At 37.6% G+C, this 22,385-nt stretch overlaps 1 protein-coding gene across 1 annotated transcript in view; it reads left to right on the plus strand.

Moving 5' to 3' along the window:
- The window catches only part of egfra (epidermal growth factor receptor a (erythroblastic leukemia viral (v-erb-b) oncogene homolog, avian)), a 57,418-nt gene that overhangs the window by 12,483 nt on the left and 22,550 nt on the right, over window positions 1-22,385 (plus strand). Inside the window, 7 exon segments of the mRNA XM_033982588.2 lie at window positions 15,340-15,491; window positions 17,122-17,308; window positions 18,422-18,553; window positions 18,660-18,728; window positions 19,362-19,480; window positions 19,897-20,038; window positions 21,359-21,475. Of these exon segments, the coding sequence (XP_033838479.1) occupies window positions 15,340-15,491; window positions 17,122-17,308; window positions 18,422-18,553; window positions 18,660-18,728; window positions 19,362-19,480; window positions 19,897-20,038; window positions 21,359-21,475 (918 nt within the window).

Below are 22,385 nucleotides of genomic sequence, written 5' to 3' on the forward strand. Positions count from 1 at the left end.
TGTGAACTGAAAACATCCGGTACAAAAACCAACTCCATGTCTTCCGATTTACAAGGATACTTATTGGTAATCTGACCATCTGGGCTCAATAATATTGACGAACTTGGATTCTTCTAGCTTTACAAAATATGTTCACACATTTTATTGGATCTTTGGCCATGATGATAGTAACATGGAAAGGGTCACATATAGGGCTTTCTTGCACTTAAAGAAAGGAACCAACGTTACAGGTACCTGAAGTTACAGAAACCAACGTTTTAAAAGTGATGTGCTCTTCCTATGTGTGTCCCCCACAAATAATAGAAAAGCAAAGAAGTTTAACACTGGGCTGAAATGACTGCTCTGAAATAAGTGTTTACAGTCAGGTGTAGCTTTTGTAGTGATAGTTAAACCTTTTCTATTTACTGTTCACAACAAAAATGATAATTTTAGCCAAAAGGAGCCAAAAGACGACTATTGCACTACAACTTTAACTGAAACAATTATAACTGCAAGCAGTGATAAAAGGCCCTCGCAACCCTTGTGACCGCGGAAGGGCACGCCGCAGTCGGGTTCAATATTTCCTGTGTCATGTTGAAGATGAAGGTTTACAGCCCTTTGCAGGGGGCGCTGGAGAGCCATTTTTAAAGATAGAAGTTGAAGTAGCATCATTATGTCCAGGTCATTAAAATACACAAGCACCACATTAGGAAGTTTGAATCTGAAAATGTTTGCAATTATACATCTTTTTTGTTTTGACAATTTTCTGTACTTGTATTTAAAAAATTAAAAATCAAATCGAAAATCGATTTTTATTTTTTATTTTTATAAAAAAAACATTTTTTTTTTTTTTTTTTTAGGAAAAAATCGCCAAACCCTAGTCACAGATTTCCCCCTCTCCAGGCGCTTCATCCAAAGGAATTGTAAAGCACCATAGTCTGTCCAATGCATTAAGGGTAAAGAAGTCTACACTAGAGAATACATGTATAACATTATTTTAACAGTTTCAGTTAGTGTATGTATTTCTTTGTCCTCGTGCCAATACACATATCTGTCTATATCATTTATTTCATTACAAGTGTTTTTTATTGCTCAAACATGCATCTTGCCTCTCCACAGATCTGACCTAGTGGCATCATTGACTTGTATCCATTGAGAAAAATACTTTTAATGCCATACTGTGGAAGATTCTAAGCAAAGCAACAACATCTCCATGGTGTTACAGAGTGTACCTTTGATTAGTTTGAACGTTGCAAACTTGGCATATAATGTTGAGTCTTTGGTGGGAGACCAAATGAACCTGTTCGGGCTACGCTGCATTTGAGCCTGGTATAAGCGCTATCAGAAGATACATACTGTTTCTCTTTTGATGTGCAAATCCTATGTATTATTCTTGGTCCAATAATGGCTTATGTAACTGTCCACTCTGCACTGTCCTTTATACAGCTCCGGCCAACTCCTGTGTTGTTGATATGAAGAACACTCGCTCCTCTGCCAAGTCTGATCCTTTGATGAGCCAATGGGCCTTTAACGTTTGTGAAAATCCCTTTATTTCTATTGTGGTCTGCAGTGACTGAAGGGGCGGGCTCTCGTTCAAAACAATCCTAAACAAGCTGTGCATTGTGCCACGCGGGTGTTAATGCAATGTTGGCTGTTTTTCTTCTTTGTCAGTAACAGGATAGCGCTTCAGCCTTAACAATGGGAGAATTCAGAGCTGTGTTTAAAGAGGTGTGTTTTGTGATATATTTATTTTTTCGCATCATCAGTATTTTTTACTCTAGGCACAAAAATGCTATCTTTTGTATATGACAGAGATGTGCTGTTTTTTGAGAGTAACATATTAAAACAAAGAGTCATGATATGATTTGATTTGTTTGAGAATTTGCCTCCCTATTCTTTTCAGCAACACCCCACTGCATTACAGACATTTCATGCTGATGTGTCACTGGAAAGAAATAACTACATTCTTCGGAGCTTTCCTGTCCAAATTAAATCTGTCACGCTTTTGACGGGTACATGGCAAAAATGTAACAAAATCTGTCCTCTGCAACGTGGAAATCTCTTGGGCTGTACTTAAGCCCGACTTTCTACGCCATGGCCCAGATTAGGAAAAAGCTACTCATCAGTGACTTGGGGCAAATGGTGAGTTAAGTGTTAGCCATAGACCTAAGCTGCAAGTGTTTCTAGGGAATGTTCCTTTTATGGGGTGCGTGAGAGAGAGAGAAAAAGTGGGAGAGAAAGGGAGGGGGGCTCTAGACATGACTAACGCGGTAACTGTTGTCAGGTCTGGACAAAAATGTAGGTCTATAATAAGAAACCCTTAAAACTATCTGTCAAGATGAAGTGAGTCAAGATGAAGAGAGTGGGTTATCTGTCCAGTTCTTGTTTTTTTTTTTTTTTTTTTTCTTTTTTCCAGACCTGCTGCAGTTTAAGTCAACATGGGGATTCCCGAGCCACAGCTGTGTACTGGTGTTCGGGACATTGTGTAAATCGATGGTTGTTGTTTTGCTTTCAACACTTTTATTTTACACTTGTTCATAATGCAAGAACATGAAGGATCCCATCTGTAAAGCCTGTAGCACACTGCTCTGCAAGAGTTCTACCCTTATTTTTTCTTAGTTTGCCCTTACACTATTCTCAAACGAATAGAAATAATGAAGTGATTAATTCAGTTCTTTAATAAACGTGGTTATGTTAAGTTACTTGTACATTCTGGGGCTAGACTGATGCCGATGTGTCTGCTATTCTCTTTGCCGACCACCAAAATTATAATCTGACATGCACATGGTTGGTGAAATGTCTTTGTCAGAATTTGTTTTATTGACTTTAAAAGGGAATAGGAAAAGGGTAAACTTAAATCCTACCACTTTAACATACCATTTTGTCCACAAAGCTATGCACTTTACATTTGACGCATCCTTCAGCCAGTGCCTCAGGGTAACTGGTCCGGGGTATAAGGTGACGGAAGTAGATATTTGTTAAAACCTACTCAAACACCTGGGACCTTCTTGCTGTGAGGTGAGATTGCTATCCATCCAACTCCAATTTCTCCATTTCCTTTATTCCCATTTGACTATTTTCCCAAATGTGCGGTTTCATAATGTATTACATTCAAAACTATTTCCCCAAGTAACAAAGTTGTTCTTGGGACAACGTGTTGCATGTGGTGGTTGTTGTTCTTTCACTTCCTAAGGTCGTCTTGTCCCGGGCTGCAGCAGGAGGTGTGAGCAGAAGAGGGGAAGGTGGAGGGGGGTCTCTTAGGCATTTTTCTGTGAGGAGTGAGTTAACAGCAGCTACAGCCGCTACACGTGCTCCTCCGCCCACTCCACTCTTCCTCTCACAACTTCCTGTGGGATTGGAGACGGGGAGAAGGGAGGAGAAGGGAAAAAGATTTGGGGAGAGAGAGAGGGGGGTGGGGGGTGGGGGTGTCTTGGCGTGAGGATTATGTGTGGACGTTTAAAAGAGGAAGTGGGTTGAAAGCTGGCCCGAACACTGGAGTGGTGCTGGAATTTAAATGGGACCTCGGGGTAAAGGAGGTTGTGTGAGTTTTTTGGCAGAGGCAGAGGCAGTGCGGGTGACTTTGTGGATGGCTAATGGACGTCCTGGCGTGGCGTACGGGGGAATAATCATAACTTTATCAATTTAAAAATATGTCTGCTTTGAAGTGCAATAACAATAAATTCACTTTGAAGGTCTGTTTTGGTTAACCTTGTAGATGACGAAAGGACACCCTATGTGTGCTCAACAGTAGAAGAAATCTCCCCTCTTGAACATCCTTGTAACAAACTATATAACTTAACTATATGCAACTTCTTTTACATCTGATACAAAAGAGTTTAGTCCTTTGTTTGTTGATTCTGCAGAAATTACTCATAAAACACTTTCTTTTTTTTTCATCATTGATTTTTTTATTAAGCAGTTTATTAGCAGTTTTACAATATACACAGTCAAATGCTCAGGTTGTTTTGTTTTTGGAAAAAGTACAACTCTCACCCATCCACCAACCAGAAATCTTGCAATCACGCAGGGAATTAAACTTTATCTGAGCAGGACACTTTTAATATCATCTGCCAGTTGAAGCCACAGTCCACACCATCTTTCTTTTGACACAAACCTATCATGTGATCCTCTAATTGGCTAATCTGTCTGTCAGTCTCGCCCGTTAGACACTGCAGTTAGTAAATATAGATGATAAACGATGATATTGATACTGTAAATCACAATTATTCACCTAAAAAGTATTCTAAATGTACTATGATGTTAAATATCATTGAGCTGCAATAAATATATAACGGAATGCAACACTTGAGCAATTAGTTTGTCATTTTTGCTCATAATTCAGTCTTCTACAGCTCACATCTTGTCACGTATATGAAAAAAAAAAAACCTAACAAATACTTCCCACTAGAGCAAAGAAAAAGTACACACGATAAAGATTGACCCCCAAAGACTATTGTTCCATCTCATGTATTGAATGATAAGTTGATATAGTAATCATTGTGACAGGCTTAATTTTGGAGCGAGGATATAGTTCCAGATCATAACGTTTTTATGTAAATTCAAAATGGAAGAATGACCCTATAATGGTCACTGAGACGTGGGTTTTTGGATGCACCTCTTTCAGTTCAGCTGTGTTTAACCAGTGCAGATAAATCAGTTTTATGTTCTCATTGCATCCTTGTAGCTCACATCTCCTCTGTGGCCTTTTGTGTCCTGAATCAGTTTTTGTCCATTGAAATACATGTGAGGATGTGTGGATTATTCACAGCAGAAGCTCAAAGGGCAACCGCAGCACAGACAATGAGACATCCGGGTGTCACTCATTTACTTTTAAACATTTAAATCTAAACCACAAAACGCTTTTGTTTGGTTCGGTCTCAGTCTGTCCCCTTAATAGAAATGGTTTTGTGTCCGGCATTGGTGGTATTTAGAGCTTTAAACCTGCTTAAATCTTTCTAATATCTCTCTCAACAATGGATACTAGTCATGATTTTTAGATTAATTCACTTGGGATATTGTATTTTTCTCTTTTCCTTTTCCTTCTTTTCTTTTTTCTTTCTTTAGATTTTGCATAATTTCAGACTCATTACAATGTACTGAAATGGAATATAACGTTATGAGGGATGTTTGTGCTTATTCAGTAACATTAGGTGTATATTGGAGTTTGGCGTGCTATTTTATTTACCTAGGCAGTTGTACTAGAAACAAAGAACACATAATTGTATAGCTTTTTCACAGAATTTTGGAAAGTACAGAAAACATGCTGAGTAGCGTTTAGAAATTCCCTGTAGTCTGTGTTTGTTCAGATCCTCAATCCCTGGTTTCCTCACATGAGCCAGGACAAAGTAAACACGCAGAAGGCCTCAACCACAGGTATTTCACATTTTTCATTCGCTCATTCTCTCCCTTCTCTCTTTGTCGTCCGTCTCTCTTTCCCTCTCAGATTCCGATTCTGAATTTGAAATCATTGGCAAAATGTTAGCATTAAATTCAAATATAGTCTCTCTTCTCTTTTTCCTTCTCTTATCAAATACACCCCTCTCTGCTTTTGCTCCCGCTCTCTCTCCCAAAATCCTTCTCTCCTTTTTTGCTTCACTCTCTCACATTCTCTCTCCTTCTCTCCCTACATCCTTTCTTTCTCTCTCCCAACACTGTCCCTCTCTCCCCTGTATTTCTTTCTCCTCTCCAATATCTCCAATATATATTGCTCTCCTATCTATCCTTCTCTCTCTTCATCTTTTTCTTTCTTACTCCTCTATGTCTCACCTTTCTCCCATCTCTCTCTCTTCATCTCTCTCTCTCTGTCCCTCTTTATCTAATATCTCCTCCCTGTCTTTCTAATATCTCTATCCAACATCTCCCGCTTTCTCTTCCCCATCTCCCCTCTCTCTCACTCTCTCCCCCATCCCGCTCCCTCTCTTTCCAATTTCTCTCCCGTTCTCTCCCTCTCTCTATTATCCGTGTCTCCCTCTCTCTCTCTTTCTCTCTCTCGTCTCTCTCTATCTTTCCTCTCCTCTTCTCTCTCCCTCTCTCTGCTAAAACACAGAGTAAACACAGGTTTTTTTCTTTATTTGGTCACTTTGTTGAGCTTTTAACTGACTAAACTTCACCTGCTGCTTTCAGACGAGATGTTGTAAAGATCTTTGTGTTTGGATTATCCCTGACTTAACATGAACATACAGACACTTCAAAGTCATCCCCCTTTTGGCCTTTAGGAAAGAGGTCAGCTGTTTTGGTGGATTTTGTGTGTGACTTTTTACACTCTTTTTGGCCACAGTTTGACCTCTTACTCGGCCACTTTATCCACAGAGGACACGTCTGCTAAAACGACCACAAACCAACCTCTTGTCTGTTGTACTGTGCTTACATTTGGCCTGCCTCACAGTATGATAAATGTTTAGTATCATACTGTGGAACTTTCAAGGCAATGTAATAAGTTTGTGACATGTGTGGTAGTCCAATTCCCATTCTTGTCATACTGTTGTGTCTCTTTGGGCTTGACACTCTGACAAGACATACTGTTTACCTTTGTTGTCTATGGCACTAGTCTGTGAATAAAAGGAGGACAGGAACTATGGCTTTAGAGCAGGGCTGTCCAAACTACGGCTCAGGGGCCAAATGCGGCCCTCAGACCAATTTTTTTTTTGGCCCTCATGCCTCCTCCGAAACTGGCCCAATTGATCAGGAAGTATTTTTTACTACAAACTGAAGAGATTCTACCGATATAACCTGAATGACATCATATTGCATTGTGACCCAGACCTAAAAATAGTCCTCCAAGTCTTATTAAAGGAACAATGTCTCTGTCAAACCTGTGTTAAATGCACCATTTGACTCCCTGTGGCCCTTCGCTTCAAATATGTTTCAGTATGTGGCCCTCGCTGAAAAAGGTTTGGACACCGCTGCTTTAGAGTAAGTGAATGAATCATTTATTAAAAGATCTAATCATGCATCTAATCTGCATAAAGCTATATATCTGACAGAAAAGCACTGAATCATAAACTGACAGTATCATAAAAAATAGCATATTGTCACAGGGATCAAATCATGATTTGATTTGCCATTTATTACCATATCTGACAGCCTTACATAGAACCATGTGAAGATGTAATTAATTTTCATTCATATATTCTTAGTGATCTTCTCTAATAACACATGATGAACTCTTTTTTCTGTCTTGTGGCCCCGTTTGGTCTCTGCATCTGAACTGTGCAAAGATCCACTTCCGGAGATGTCGCAGAGCCTGTGTCTCTGTTGTCCTCTGGAGTGGTGTGTGTGTGCTTGTGTGTGTGTGTTCATCCGTAGTCCATGGAGGCGAAAGATGGGGGTCTCCTTTTTCTTTACTGGCCAAGATGTTTTCTCAAAGGACTGCTCTGTCTCCCACGCAGAGGAAGACCGTATTTCCACAGAGCAGGATATCAGCACGCCAGCTTCAAAGTGTTTTTGTTAGATAACTTTTGGCTTTTTGTTGAACTTATCTGCTTTGGTCTTCATGACATTCAATCCTAAACCGGTGAATGAAATGCAAAAGACTTGAGCAGGAAGTGAGAGCTCAATGGACAGGGAGAACCAATGACTTTGGAAGATTTATGTTTCCTCTGAAAAGTCATCATCTGCAGATGCGTGTTTGTGTGACCCTGATATACTTTAGTTGTAGCCCCTCAAATGTCTTCTACCGAGGGGTAAATACTTCTTCTGAAAATACTTTTACTCAAGTACATTTACAAAAAGGTACAAGTTATTTTCTTTACCATACATTAACTTTAGAAATAAATTACCTTTAGATAGGTTAGTGAAACACTGTAAGTAGTACAAAAACAACACAAAATTACATTTAGACCTATAAATACTTATGTTTTGTTCATGATTTTTCTATTAAACTTTTTCTAATCTTGCAAGAAACTGTAGCAAGAAGCTGTATTAAGATCTTCGCCCCTTCGTCCATCCATCCATTTGCTTCCGCTTATCCGGGGCCGGGTCACGGGGGCAGCAGTTTAAACAGGGACTTCCAGAATTCATTCACACCAGACACTTCGTCTCATCACTAATTATCAAAAGAATGTCTTGTCTTATAGTGGCAGTGTTTATGTCTTAGTGAATATGGTACCAAGTCGTACTAGTAATAGTAGTAATACTTATAAAAAGACTACAACAGTGTAATGTAGTAGTAGTTTTGCCAGTAACAGAAATTGTTTTAGAACCCTGTAATTGCAGCAACAGCATTACTACCACTGGTATTAATGAAAAATGTTTGCAAGAGTACCGTACCTTTGGTATTTGTTCTGACCCAGTAATAATTTTGACCTTTTTTAAATTAAATATTTTAAAGTTTAACTTTATGTGCAGATTTTCATTTTCTGCACAAATGCTTGGCTGGGTCCTGCTGTTATTGGCTTGTACAAAGAGCAAATCAATACAAGTTGCTTGTCGCTCCTTTAATGATGTCTTAGTTTTCACATAATGTTATAACAGGCCTCTGCACACAGTGTAATTGGGTTTAATGTAGGAAGAGAAAACTGCTCAGCTATCATTGCTGTTTCTACTGACGCTGGAGTGATTTAAGCAAATGCCAGTGAATGCCAGTGTGGAGCATTAGAGAATGTGAGAGGGGCTTTTCAGTGCGATCCAGGAAAGTTGGGTTTTAAATGACTGGAATTCCTATTTGTTTTGTGACTGGAAAAATAAAATGGCTCCTTCAACCATTTAAATCAGACCACAATAATGGCGTTTTCGGAGCCAGTAATGATTCAAGTTTTAAAATTCTGTTTACTTGTCTGTGCATCGTGTCTGAGATATACTTTTCTCATGGTTAAGTATTAGGAGGGGTCTTTTCAAATTGGATCTCTACAACGTAAGTCCAAAACAAATATATGGATTTTTCGTCTAACTAAAATGAATTCTCCTCATCTTGCTTCTCAGACTTCTATATGCGACCAGTATGATGTTTGTGTTTGTTTATCCTACACATTTTCACTTAACAGTCTCCAGTAACAAATTTCTGCCCACCTCTTTTGTTTTTCACGCTTCTCCCTAAATAAACACTAAAGTTCGCTGTGTTACCACACATTGCTGCAAGCTTATGGCTAATGGTCTAGTTTAGCAAGTCTTGTGTCATATCCTACTCGGGCCCTAAGCTGCACATTATGATCCAGGGACTTGAAGTCATCCTGGGAGCAAAAGTTACGCACTCATTACTGTTACACCTACGAAATTCAGAGAGAGAGATTTGAGAATACATGCCACTCCTTGTACATAAAGTTATCTTTTGGACACTAGTGACGACAGTACAGCTGGAGGAAGTGAAGCAACAGTTAATTAATCATGGTTACATCACCACAACGCCTCTCTTTTGCATTTAAATGTACCATGTGTTCTACTTTGGATGAGTCAAGCTAGTGTCAGGTGCGACGGAAATAAAACTTTTCACCATTTAAAGTTTTCCACTGGCTGTTTCCAAGAGGTGGTCTGCTTTTTGTGATCATTATAGTCTGAAAAAGCATTTGTCAACCTTGTACTGAGTTATTGTTAGGAACAGGTTTTAATTTGGGACCAAATTAAGCCTGTTTAAAATAGCCTATTAATGTTTTATATCTTTTCATGTAATATAGCTACATAATAAGCTACATAATAACCTTCCACCTTCTCACAGTTCATTATGGGAACCCAGCCTGTGAGATACAATGTTATCCTTTTATTTTTAAATGCAATGATAATGCAATGTTTACACAATTAACAGTCCATAAGTACATAAATTCTTTATAATAATTTATTAAATCGACATTTTGAAATTGTAAACACTATGGACATTAAGTTTTTCTGTTTTTTTTTTGTTTTTTGTTTTTTTAATAATACATAATAGATGTATAAATTGAGTTGAGTATAAATAGGAGATACATTATGTCTAAAGCCTCCATTCTTCTTCAGATGGTTTGTCTTTCCTAACAAAAAATGCCTCTTTAACGCCCCTCTCAAACCATTTATTTTCTTTGACCAGGATCTGCACCTCACTGTCTTCAAAGACATGAATATTTGAGATAGAGATGTATGACAGATTGGGGTCCTGAGCTGCCCTTGCGAAAGTGTTGGTACATTCTCTTATGGAGTGGCTGTTTCTCCAATGTTTCTCCAATGTTTCTCCAATGTTTCTCCAGTCTTCACTACACTGAATGGAGTAGACCACATTACTTTGTTTGTGGTTTGGTGTTTTGTCCGCTGGATGAACCATTTTCTTTTTCTTAAAGTGTTTGTAGATTTTAAATAGACCAGAATTGCATGTTGTCTGAAAATCCCCTGAATCTTTTCAGACACACCAGCTGTGTAAGGAATAGTCACACCTTTTCTTCTAGGTCCTGATTCTCTGTTGTCCTGTTTTTTTTTCCTCTCTTAGAACTATCTGACTACAGATGGAAATTAGCATTTTGCTAAATCTGGTGCAGCCATCTTTTTAATGCATCTGCACACTGTCCTTCATATAAATAAATAAAATAAATATTGAAGGCCTATTTTGAATATCCACAAGCAGAGAGGGGTTTCACCATGTATTGTTCCTCTTTCACTTTTCCCTCTGTGCTTGAAGAAATCAGTTGAGCCTTGTGTTGTAATGTACAAATAGCTGAGTTTGTGCTGCAGTGGATGGTGTGAATCTAAAAGCAAGTATTGGTCAGTGTGTGTGGGCTTTTTGTAGACTTCTACCTGGAGTCGCCAGTCCTCTCCTATAGTTACTGCTCAGTCTAAGATGGCCAATTTGTTCTCCTTGTGTGAATTTGATGTTTGGATCCACAGCATTAATATGTACAAAAAAGGGTTCCATATCTGCAGGAAGGGATCACACAGACATCTTATTGTGAATGATATGATGTGTCTTTTTAGTGGAGTGATCTACAGCCAATCCGGTGTCAGTAAAAGCGCGTGGCATGGTAAATGGCAATGATTAAAAGTCTATAATGTTTGTGTTCAGGAAATCAATATTGAAAGACATTTTTATTTGTTTTTTGCCAAATCAACCCAGCCCTAAAGTTGGGTACACACATTTTTTTTTCTTTCACAATGTATTCTGCTTAAAACTGCGCACTTTTACATTCAAACTCTTATGTGACCCATTTTTTTGTGATAAGAGCCAATCAAGAGCCACTCCTCAAACCACTGTGTTGATCCAGGCTGACCTCCTTTCATATATAAACATTATTATATGGTGTTGTGTGCGCTATCAGCTCCTTTACCACCTGCACATTATGAAATCCACTACAGGGCGAAGGCTGTTTACAGGGCCATATACCGTTGCACTTGTGAGCACGTTCTTCTAAGTGAATGTATAGATAAAATGGGGTTAGTTGCCTCTCACATGTGGACTTATAACATGTAATAAATGCACTGATTTGAAGGTGCACTAGGTAACTTTTCTGGTGAAGGGTCCACCACCTGCTTGTCTCCATGGAGATGTTATTATTACTACATTAAAGTTATGTATCTTGCATTTATTCATTTGCAGGTTTTGCTCAAAAAGCCCTTGAAAAATATGCTTTATTACTGTGAATTGGCTCACTCCTTCATAGATTTGACTTGTATCTTGGCCTGGTCTCATCACCTGAGATTGAAACCTTTATTGACATACTGTGGAACATTCCAGGCCATGCAATGACATCTCCATGGAGACAAGCAGGTGGCAGACCCTCCACTAGAAGAGTTACATTGCGCACCTTGAAGAATCATTAGAAGATCCTTTGGGGACATAATATTTCAGTGTTTAATATTTTTATCTGTTTTTTATGTCTACAGTAATGTGTGCTATTAAAATGTTGTCTGCGTTAACAAACATGTCAACTTGTACTTTTAACAATCAAGGGATTAATATTGAAAACCGCACAATAGTGACAGCCTGTTTTTATTACCTTGTGGTTTCTCAATCCCAATAATAATAAGCTGCCTAATTATCTCTCACATGGCCAGTCTAATTAAAGTGATGGAACTGAACTGTTGTGCGTCTGTTGTCTGGGCATTAGGCTGCTGGACCAGGGCCTCATGTCTGCAGGGGCCACAGGGAGAAACTAATGAGAAATGGGGTCAGAAGAGGATACTGGAGGAGGGTGGACAGATGTTTAAAGAGAATACACCATATATTCTGGCTCTTACAAGTTCAGGTGTAAAATGAAAAACAAGTATATGGTCAGATGTAGTGGCTTGGCAATGTGGCTAAAATTGTATAACACAACTTTGTAAAACTTGGGTCATGATTTCAGTTTTTTATCATGGGGCTGTGCCATATGTTGCTGATATATAGAGATGATATGACATTTTGATATTGTGGTATAATTGCACGTGGACTGCAGCTGATTTTACTCTTACAAGGGGAGTTAGTCACAGCCTCTGGTTAAGTGGTACCACCAGAGCCTAGAGCGACTTAATACACTGGCTCTGCAGATGCTTAAAGCTAGTAATACATTTTTTTTTTTGAAAGCTTAAATTAATTTAATTTAAAATTTATAGCTAACTTAAATGGCCCAAAACTAGTACAAATATTATGAAAGATACCAATATACCAACAGTTGTTGGTATATTGTAAATTGTATTGCTATCTCAAATTTTCTCTTTTATTTATCATAATAAAATGTATAACCCTGCTATAATTATCTGTTTCCTTTAAGGGGGATGAAGTACTCAAGTACAGATACAGAGCTAAAATGTTACTCAAGTAAAAGTATCACATGAAAAAATGTACTTATTTACCCATTTCAAAATGTACCCATTAAGTACCCATTTCAAAATGTACTAAATAAAAAGTAAAAGTATTTTACACATGTATTGTTAATTTGTTAAATGTAGTGCTATAGATTAAAAATATTACATATGTTGGTCAACAATAGCAATACAAATCAATTCTTAATTTTGTGTATTTATTTTTATTTGCTTGAAGCCGAAGCTAGAACTCGAAAACTTTAGTCAGGATGTTACCACAAACATGGTAAAAAAAATTCAGTCCTGTTCAAAAATGCACTGGAGTAGAAAGTACTGATATCTGCTTTCAAATGTAGTGAAGTAAAAGTAAAACGTACCCACTGTAAAATGTAATTAAGTAAAGTACAGTTACCAAAAAATTCTACTTAAGTACAGTACTTTAGTACTTTTACTTTGTTACCTTATACCACCACATTTAAGAGGTAACTAACCTTATTTTTCTGAATACATACTTCGCAGAGATTGCTTAAATGTACCTGTCACTAACTCACTAGCATACTGGAAACTGACCAATAGGAGACATCAGTGAGGAAAAGTTGCACCATTAAACTTCTTGCTTAAACTGGGAAACCTCTTGATTTGTTTTGAACTTAGATTGAACACTGATTTGTTTATAATTAACACCCTCAAATGGAGCATAGAAAAACAAGATGATGTAATCCCAGATGACGGAGGGATTTATGCAACATTTGCCACCATTGTATCTGATTTGGGCGGACTGTTCCTTAGAAACTCGATTTGTTGCGTGTTGTTTCCCATATTGTTCTTCAGAATTTTCTTGCTATCATTTGTAACAGTTGTCTGAGGGGCGTGTCCAATTTGCTGTTTAAATTGTGGCTTTGGGCTCAAGAGCAGACATGTTTTGGAATGTGAACCAGAAGACATTACTGTAAACCGCAGGCATCATTATTATTATTATCATTCACTTGCACAAGATAAGATTAATGCTTTAAATCCCTCTATTTCGACTGCGAATTTAGTTTTGTTTTCATACTGTCTCTATGGGATGTCTACCACAGCGTTATGTCCTACGCTAGTCTAAACCTGTCTAACCAGCTGGCACATGTACAGTGTGGACAATGACTTCTCTCTTAAGACACATATTTTCCTATTTGACAACTTCATTCATTGGGTAGAGGCCTTTTGTGACTTCGGAGCTTATCTGTAATCCTACCTTCCTTATCCAAACACGTAGTTGCATAATGCCGCGCTGCCTACTTTATCAGCCTGTGTGCCCATGTCTCACTAATTCAATAAAGGTATCAATAGGTCTGTTGTTATTGGATCATCATTATAGAGAATTTCCAGGCTCAGCAGTTTCTTTGTTTAGCGCTATCCTTTGAAGTCACAATTGCAAACCTAAGCTAAATCATTATTACTTAGATAGTCAATTTATGGTATCTTGCAATGCTATAATGACACAATACCCAGGTAAATGGAGGAATGACACTGAATTTTACTATAGCAGTAATAATATCTTTTAATGTTCAAGTGTCAGAATGCATTTTATACTATAATGTTAATCTGACCCTGTAATAATATAATATAAAATGTATATCTTGTTTTTTGTCAATTAGAAGTGTGTATCTGTCCTCATAGAGATAGATATGTTTAATTACACACTGTGAAACATTTCAGGCAAAGCAGGTGGTAAACCCTAAAGTTGCGTAGTGCACATTTAAAAACACACTTAAAATGTGATGTCTTCTTAGCCCCATTACAGATCTTTTCTGAAATAATCTTGAAAATTTTGTTTTTCTTGCTAGAATAACTATAGCCAAAACATAGGCTCTATGTGAGCTGCAAGCGATTTGTTCGATTTAATAGTAGATCCTATCTTGGGTTTCATGAAATACGCTTGGTACTTTTTGTGACTAAGTTGTTCCCTAAAATGACACATCAGTTGAGAGGTGCGGGATGCTCAGTGGAAATCTCCATGCCAGTATAAATACACTCTCCCTCTCTTATTCCTATTGTAGATGAATACCAGATTTTCTCATGAAATGGATCCAAGAGATGACTGTGCAGTTTGAATTTACAGTTTAGAAAGTCATTGATTGAAAGCGTGCGTTATGTAAGCTGTGAGGTATATGATGGATAATGGTTTCAGCTCTGCACAGCCAGACACATTTATAATCATGATTAGTTTGCCTTGTAATTATTGCTGAATTCATCACTATTTTCTATGAAGTTTAAGTTTGGTCTAGTCTTTACAACCTGGTAGGAACTTGAGTGAGTAAATCATAATGTCATCTTGTGTATGCAGTTTAGGTCAAATTTATAGTACAATCATATAGATACTTAAAGGGCTAATGATTTCATCCAAATTGCCTGTAAAATGCACAGTGTGTTTATTTTCAGAATTGGCTGCTTTTACAATATATTGTATAGAGTAATAGGCATTTCCCTGAACTAGTAGAAAACTTTAAGTATGCATTCAATTTTGAGAAACACTTTTTAGTGCTGCGCCTCACTTCCTTATTTATGGACAAATCTCTTTACAGCGCAATGAGCTCTTTAGTCGATCCAAGAATTTGTTTTAGTTGACTACAGCCTTATAACTATCAACAACTTATAGTCCAGGGTCAAATATTGAGATCTTTTTAATTCTGCCCTTTCTTCTTTCAGTTTGCCAAGGCATCACTAACCGGTTGAACCTTCTTGGCACCAAAGATGACCACTACCAGAACATGGTGAAGACCTACAGCAACTGCACTGTGGTCCTGGAGAACCTTGAGATCACCTACATGGAGGAGCACCGAGACCTGTCCTTTCTGAGGGTACTGACATGTCTGTTTTATGTTAAAGTAATTTAAGGTTGAGGATGTACAGTTATTTGGCAGAGCTGATCAATGAAGCACAATCTAAACCAAATCGCATAATCACAAAACCTGTAATTGTCTTGGTAATAAAATGTCGACATGTATGCTATTCTTGTATTAGTTAAGCAATGTAGTTTTATCTTCTCTTTTATGTCAATGCTCCTGGATGTGTTTAAAATATGCATCATGAACTGACCCCTGAATTTGAAAGCATAAATTGGATAGGTAATCACAATATTTAAATAATCATAATCATCACTATGTTTTTGCCCTTCAAAACCGCACTGTCCTACTGTTGTATTCCTTTGTGTATTTAGTTTTTGTTTCAAATTGATGATTGCTACGAATGCATAATTTGCTAAGTAATGTCTTAGCATAGATTCTTTGAGTCTGGACATCCGATGCCAGTTACATTTGCATCTTACTTGGATTTATGAGCTCAGAGACAAAAAGTGAGCATCGACCGCCAAGTTTTTCTGAATGGTCTAACCATTTTTGTTTATGGAAGTCTCATATAAAAGAAGTCAAGTTTTATTTAGAAATGGGACTAAATAACGTCAAGAGTTCAGTTCACCTCATTTCACCTATAAGATAAAACTTTTGTTTGGTTCAAATCTTTTCCAGCGCTCCATTGTTCTGCTGATGTTTTGTAGATCAGCTTTGTGGTATTTTCAAAGTTTCGCTTCAGTTCAGATAATTAAAATCATTGTTGTGTCCTGCCTCTCACACTATACAGATGTTTAGATCACTCTCTCTAGTTGAGGTTTTATTTCTGCAGCTGCAAAGCCAGGACCACACACGTAAACCCAGACATAAACAAAACAACAGATGAGGATATGCCACAATATCAAAACATGTAGAGTTAATCCAATACAAATTTGAACTTCAAACCTACAAGCTGACTCATTCACTTTTTCCCGTTACTAGATTCATTTATGTTCATTGACTTGAAAATGTGAAAATACACTCCCCTCAAGGCTCAGGAATGTGACAGAAATATTAAACAACTTCTATTCTTGTACTGATCAATCACAATTTTATATTTTATTGGCACTTTTTCTCATAAAAAAAAAAAAAAAAAGTGACTTTCAACTTGATTTCATAGACATCAGCAATACATCTTTTGAATCAAGGCGATGTAACATAAAAACTGACTGTAGATCAGTTGATTCAAAATCCAGAAGAACATTATTAATGATTTAAAACAAATATATTTCAATTTGATTAACTGCATGGACCCTGCGTCACAGCAGTGTACAAAACAAATCATACATTTGTAGTAAAATAAACTGTATAAAATAAACTTCTTCCATTACTTTTTATACATTTATTCTATTTATAATATTACTTTAATGAAATCACAAATAGTTTCAAGCTAATTGTGTTTAATTGTGCATTTCAGTCGTTGACCAAGATTATGTCAGGAGGAATAGCATGTGATATGAAACCAAAGTACAGATATTTCACTGTTCCTTATTTGAAATGCTTGTGTTTTGTGACTTTTTGAGTACATATGTTAATTAATGACACATTTAATTACACATATTCACCTCGTAGTACTACATATTTTGTCCCTTTGTGTCCACAGTCTATTGAAGACGTTGGGGGCTACGTTCTCATAGCGATCAACACAGCGTCTAGGATTCCTCTGGAAAACCTGCGCATCATTCGTGGTCACAGTCTCTATGGAGATGGCTTTGGTCTTGCTGTTTTGGGAAACTACAATAAAAGTTTAGGACGAGGAACTAGTGAGCTTCTCTTAAACAGCCTGACAGGTGAGCTAAATTTTCATTCGTATCACTGATAAACGATAGATTGATGGCTCACGATACATCATAGTTTTCTTTTGGTGTGATATGACATTTTTTAGGTGTGATGTAATTTGCATACATAGTGCACATTGCCGGTTCCCCTAGCGTCCAGAGTAGTTCAAACCCTGGCACTAATCGTAACAGAAAAAACAAATGTGAGTGAAAGCAGAACTTATGACAATAACCTTTAAAACCTGATACCCACCTGCACTAATATAATAGGCCCTTTTCACAGAGCCGCCTGGCTAGTTCCAGTTCTCTCAAAAAGTGTGGAGGTGCTTCCCGCTCCATTCATTGTGTATTGGAAATTAGTAGAGTTATGCTAAAATAAATCAATATTTAAATAGCAGGCAGGGCACAGTGAGTTACACATAAATGATCACAGACAGCTTGTCAAGACATTTACTATGATGTAAATACTTCACCAGAGGAAGCTTCTGTGTTGATAATCTGAATGATTTTGCACAGAAAAAAAACATGTCATTAGATGTATTTTGTGTTAGGTTAGGGTTAACATTAGCTTTGAGACACAAATACCTACTTTTATAAATACAGAAGTTTCCTCAGGTTAGGTGCCTGCATCGTGGTAATGGTTTTAACAGGCCATCTCTGATCATATTTAAATCTTGATATATTTTAGCAAGACTAGATCCTAAATCCTCATGAATGAATGTTGCGGGAAGAGCAGCTCTACACTTTTTGAGAGTACTGGAACTAGTTGCGCCGCTCCGAGAAAAAGGCCATATTGTGATAACACAATATGGTTTTGAAGGATTTTGTCTAGTATCAGTTATACCGTTGATTGTAGAGATATCATAATCATATCATGTAATTTCATAATACAACACGTTTTAGGCCGTATTTTTCTGGCTAATACTTTCCTAATATGTAGAAATTAGTGTCTAACCTTAGCTTGTGTGGGCACAAGGCAACTTAAGGAGGTTACTCTGTGTCTGATTGAAAACTCAGTTTGTTTTTTGTCAGGAGGGTGTAATGTTGTATCACCCCCCCTTTATCCAATAGTCTTTTGTTTTTCCCTGCTCTATTTTGATATAATTGAACTATATTCTCATACAGAAATTCTCAAAGGAGGTGTTAAATTTGAGAACAACCAGCTCTGTAATGTGGAGACGATCCAGTGGTACGACATTGTGAACGCTGAAGCAAAACCCAACATGGTGCTCCCCATGGCCAGCAACAAGCGAAACTGTAAGCCAATATCACAGAAAAATATAAAAGAACTAAAATAATATCTCAGTGTTCTATAACTGTGATTTAATCTGACATTAGATACAATCCCTGTTTTATTTCCCAGGTATAAAATGTGACTCAAGCTGTTTCAATGGTTCGTGCTGGGCTCCAGGTCCTCAGAACTGTCAGACTTGTAAGTTACCTCTTTTTAGCAAAATTAAATCTTTATCACAATTTCAGTTGTTACAACATTAAAATTTAAGATAACATTGTCATTTTGCAAAACAAAATATCCTGTCTTTTTATGAAACAAAAAACACAACTTGCTAACTTTGTACTTTTCTCAAATGTTAATACTCCTAGATGTGTTTAAAATGTGAACTTTGATTTGAATTCTGATTTGAAAACATAAAACTCCAAATCTAAATGGAATTTTCAGTAAAATCACCATTAGATTTTTTCCCATACGCATATGTACATATGTAATTAATTGGATCAGAAAAGGAATCAGATTCATATTATTTGCTTGTGACCTCATGTTTCTATCAGATTCATGCATACTTTTAGTTCCTTGTTAATAATGTTAAAGCTGTTACTGAACGTGTTGCGCTCAAGCTAAACAGTAAAAACCCCAGTAAAAATACTTGGCTGTTTATTAACCCCTTTTTGCAATGTGGTACAGCAACGATCAAATGGAGCTTTAGATTTCTGTGCCAAATTTTGGGGAAGGAGGAATGTAATGGCTCTGTGTGACCTCAAATGTGCAAAGTGACATTGGTTGTTATGTGTTTTGTATTTAATTTATTCATTTTTTTCCCCTGTGCAGTTACAAAGCTGAACTGTGCACAGCAGTGTTCAAAGAGGTGCAAAGGGCCTTCTCCCAGTGACTGCTGTAATGAACACTGTGCTGCCGGCTGCACTGGACCCAGAGCCACTGACTGTCTGGTGAGAATAGGCAAAAAAAGTTGAAGTCTAATATATTGCTATTAAAAAATATCCCGATAATGCTTCAGGTAAGGTAGACTTGTAAATCTGCTTGTGACATGGATTTTGTGTCTGTAGTTTGAAGTACAACCTGGGATGAAAGTTAAGAAAATCTATGCAATTTTCTCAGCAGAAGTGAACTAGAACAAAGCTTCCAGTCAGCAACATCTGTTTTCTTAAGATTATATTTCTTTTAGTCCCAGTGAGACATTTATGCTGCTACTAGCTGTCCTTTTATTTTAGCGGGGTGTCTGTTTTGCCTCTGCAGTCAGCTCTGCATATTAAGCCATGGGTAGATGGAGGAATGCACTGTTATCATTAGTGAGGGGCTCTGTTTTGGTCCACTCCTGTCTGAAGTCTTGTTTGTCTTGGTCTAGGCCTGTCGGGACTTCCAGGACGATGGGGTGTGTAAGGACTCCTGCCCCAGACTCATGCGCTATGATCCCAATTTGCACCAACTGGTCCCCAACCCACATGGCAAATACAACTTTGGGGCGACTTGTGTCAAGAACTGCCCACGTAAGAGCAAGTGCAGCACACAGTGAAGATTAGGAGTTAGGAGTCTGTAAACATACATGTAGTGCAGGCGGTGCAATTAATCGAATTTCAATTAAGATCGAGATTTACTTATTTCTAATCAGCAGTGATCAGCTCTAGTCTTTTTAATGGAGGGGTCTAAAGCCAAGAGCCTTTCTTTCAGTAAAATCATATGGTTTGGAGCAGAGTTCAGACACTAGATCAAGGACGAATGTAAATGCAGAGGTCCAGAGATGTATCTTAACCTACCTTAATAAATGTACAGTTTTTGGAGATCAAAAATGTGCAATGGTGGACAAAATATGCGGTGAAACCAAACCACAAATTGGATATTTTAAGAGATCTTGTTCTATTTTGACCTATGGCCAAAATACCCACTTCACACAACAACAAAACTAATTATTATTTATTGACTTTACAATGAGTGTAGTGTACTATTCAGAAAGCATGTATCTCTTAAGAATATAGATATTTTTTTGTGCTTAAGTTCAAGTCTAGCCAAAACTTCCACCGCAAAACAGGAACACATAGAGGTCTATGTGCAGTTTTTCTCTTTCTATTCTCATAGCCTTCCTTGAAACTTGTTTTGAAGACTGCACAGTGCTTCATAATATTATAGTGTTTGTTGTAGCCTGTCTCAAAGGTTAGAGTTTAGTCATCCATGACCAAGAGTCATTTCACATTGGGACATGTAGAACAAGGTTGTCCTTTTTAGACATTCTGTGGTTACAATTTGTCTCAGGTTTAATTATAAACAGTGTATGCAACAAAAGAAGTGATTGAGTTTCAAGGCGTGTTAATATAACAACTGTTCTATCTGAGTTTAACTTGTACAGTTCTAGCCAAGCTTTACAGACTAACTTGCCTTTTGTAGAATGAATGAATGGTTTTGTATTGAGAAAAAGGCATTCAACTGTATTAACTTTAAGGTGGTGACATATGTTATTAGCATTATTATAATATACTATACAAGTGCAAATTGAAGAATTTGAATACTGGAAATTCTTCAAATTGTGTTGAGTTTATTGTACAGGTATATGCTAGATTATCATCACCATAGCTATATTATTCAGGTCAGTTAACTAAAAATATTTCCAAATTACTTTGGTCATTGCAACCACTATGCAAAGCCACTCATTTTGTTGAATTGTTAAATTAAAGACCCATTATTTGGGCAGCCATAAACTAACAATCTAACACCTGATCGCTTAAAATGTTTTATATAGTCTCCTGACATATTTGAATCTCATTACATGTTGTTAAATATAAAATATAAAATATATATATGTTTGATATTCTCAGATAACTATGTGGTGACTGACCATGGGGCGTGTGTGCGGACGTGTAGTGGTAACACTTACGAGGTGGACGATGGAGGAATCAGGAAGTGTGCCAAGTGTGAAGGCCTCTGCCCCAAAGGTGTGTTTCACTGTACAACTATAGGGCAGGAAGAAATGAAATACTGTATTTCTCTGACTAACCAATACTTAACGTAATTCGTACTCACCTACCCTGTCTATGACTCTCATCTGATTCACTCGTTATGGAGGAACACTCATTACTCCAGGAAGTAATGAGTAATGTAAAAAGAGATGCACTTTGAGAACCTTACCTGTAATTTTAAAATGTTTTTTTATTGATTATGTCTTGTAGTACGGAGTGTAGTAGATTATAGTCATGAGTGTGGGTCCAAATATACCATACCGTTTTCTTCTACTTTATCCCGGGCCTAGTCACGAAGGCAGCAGTCTGAGCAGGGTGGCCCAAACTTCCCTCGAACGTGAGCACTTGGTGGACGGGCCTTTGTCCACGGGGTCCAGGCTCATCTCGAAAGGACGACATGGGTTCGCCCTCCTGTGGGTTCACCACCTGCAGAGGGGTTCATAGGGGTCGGGGAGGATTGGGCAGCGGTCGAGGACGGGCGTCTCGATGACCCAGTTCATGGACACAGATTCAACTGTAGCAAATGAAAATGGATATTCAAAAAAGTGAAAATTTATTTGTGAAAGTAATGTGTTTAGATGTTCGCAAAGGTGCACTATGTAACTTTATATACCTGCTTTTCTTCATGGAGATGCGATTGCTTTACAGGTCAAAGGTCATTCTTGTTGGGAGTGTTCTTGTGTCTCCATATATATGACCTGTAACTTGGCCTGGAGGCATCACCTTCTTGTGTTCATGGAGATGGATACATTCAATGCTGTACTATGGAAAATTGTAGACAAAGAAACAGCATCTGAAGACAAGCAGTTGGCTTCTACCAGAAAAGTACATCGTGCACATTTGGCCAGTTGTTTTAAAAATTTACTTAAATAAGAAAAAAAAAAAA

The sequence above is a fragment of the Periophthalmus magnuspinnatus genome, chromosome 17 (assembly GCF_009829125.3).
Source record: "Periophthalmus magnuspinnatus isolate fPerMag1 chromosome 17, fPerMag1.2.pri, whole genome shotgun sequence".
In the NCBI taxonomy this organism is placed as follows: domain Eukaryota; kingdom Metazoa; phylum Chordata; class Actinopteri; order Gobiiformes; family Gobiidae; genus Periophthalmus; species Periophthalmus magnuspinnatus.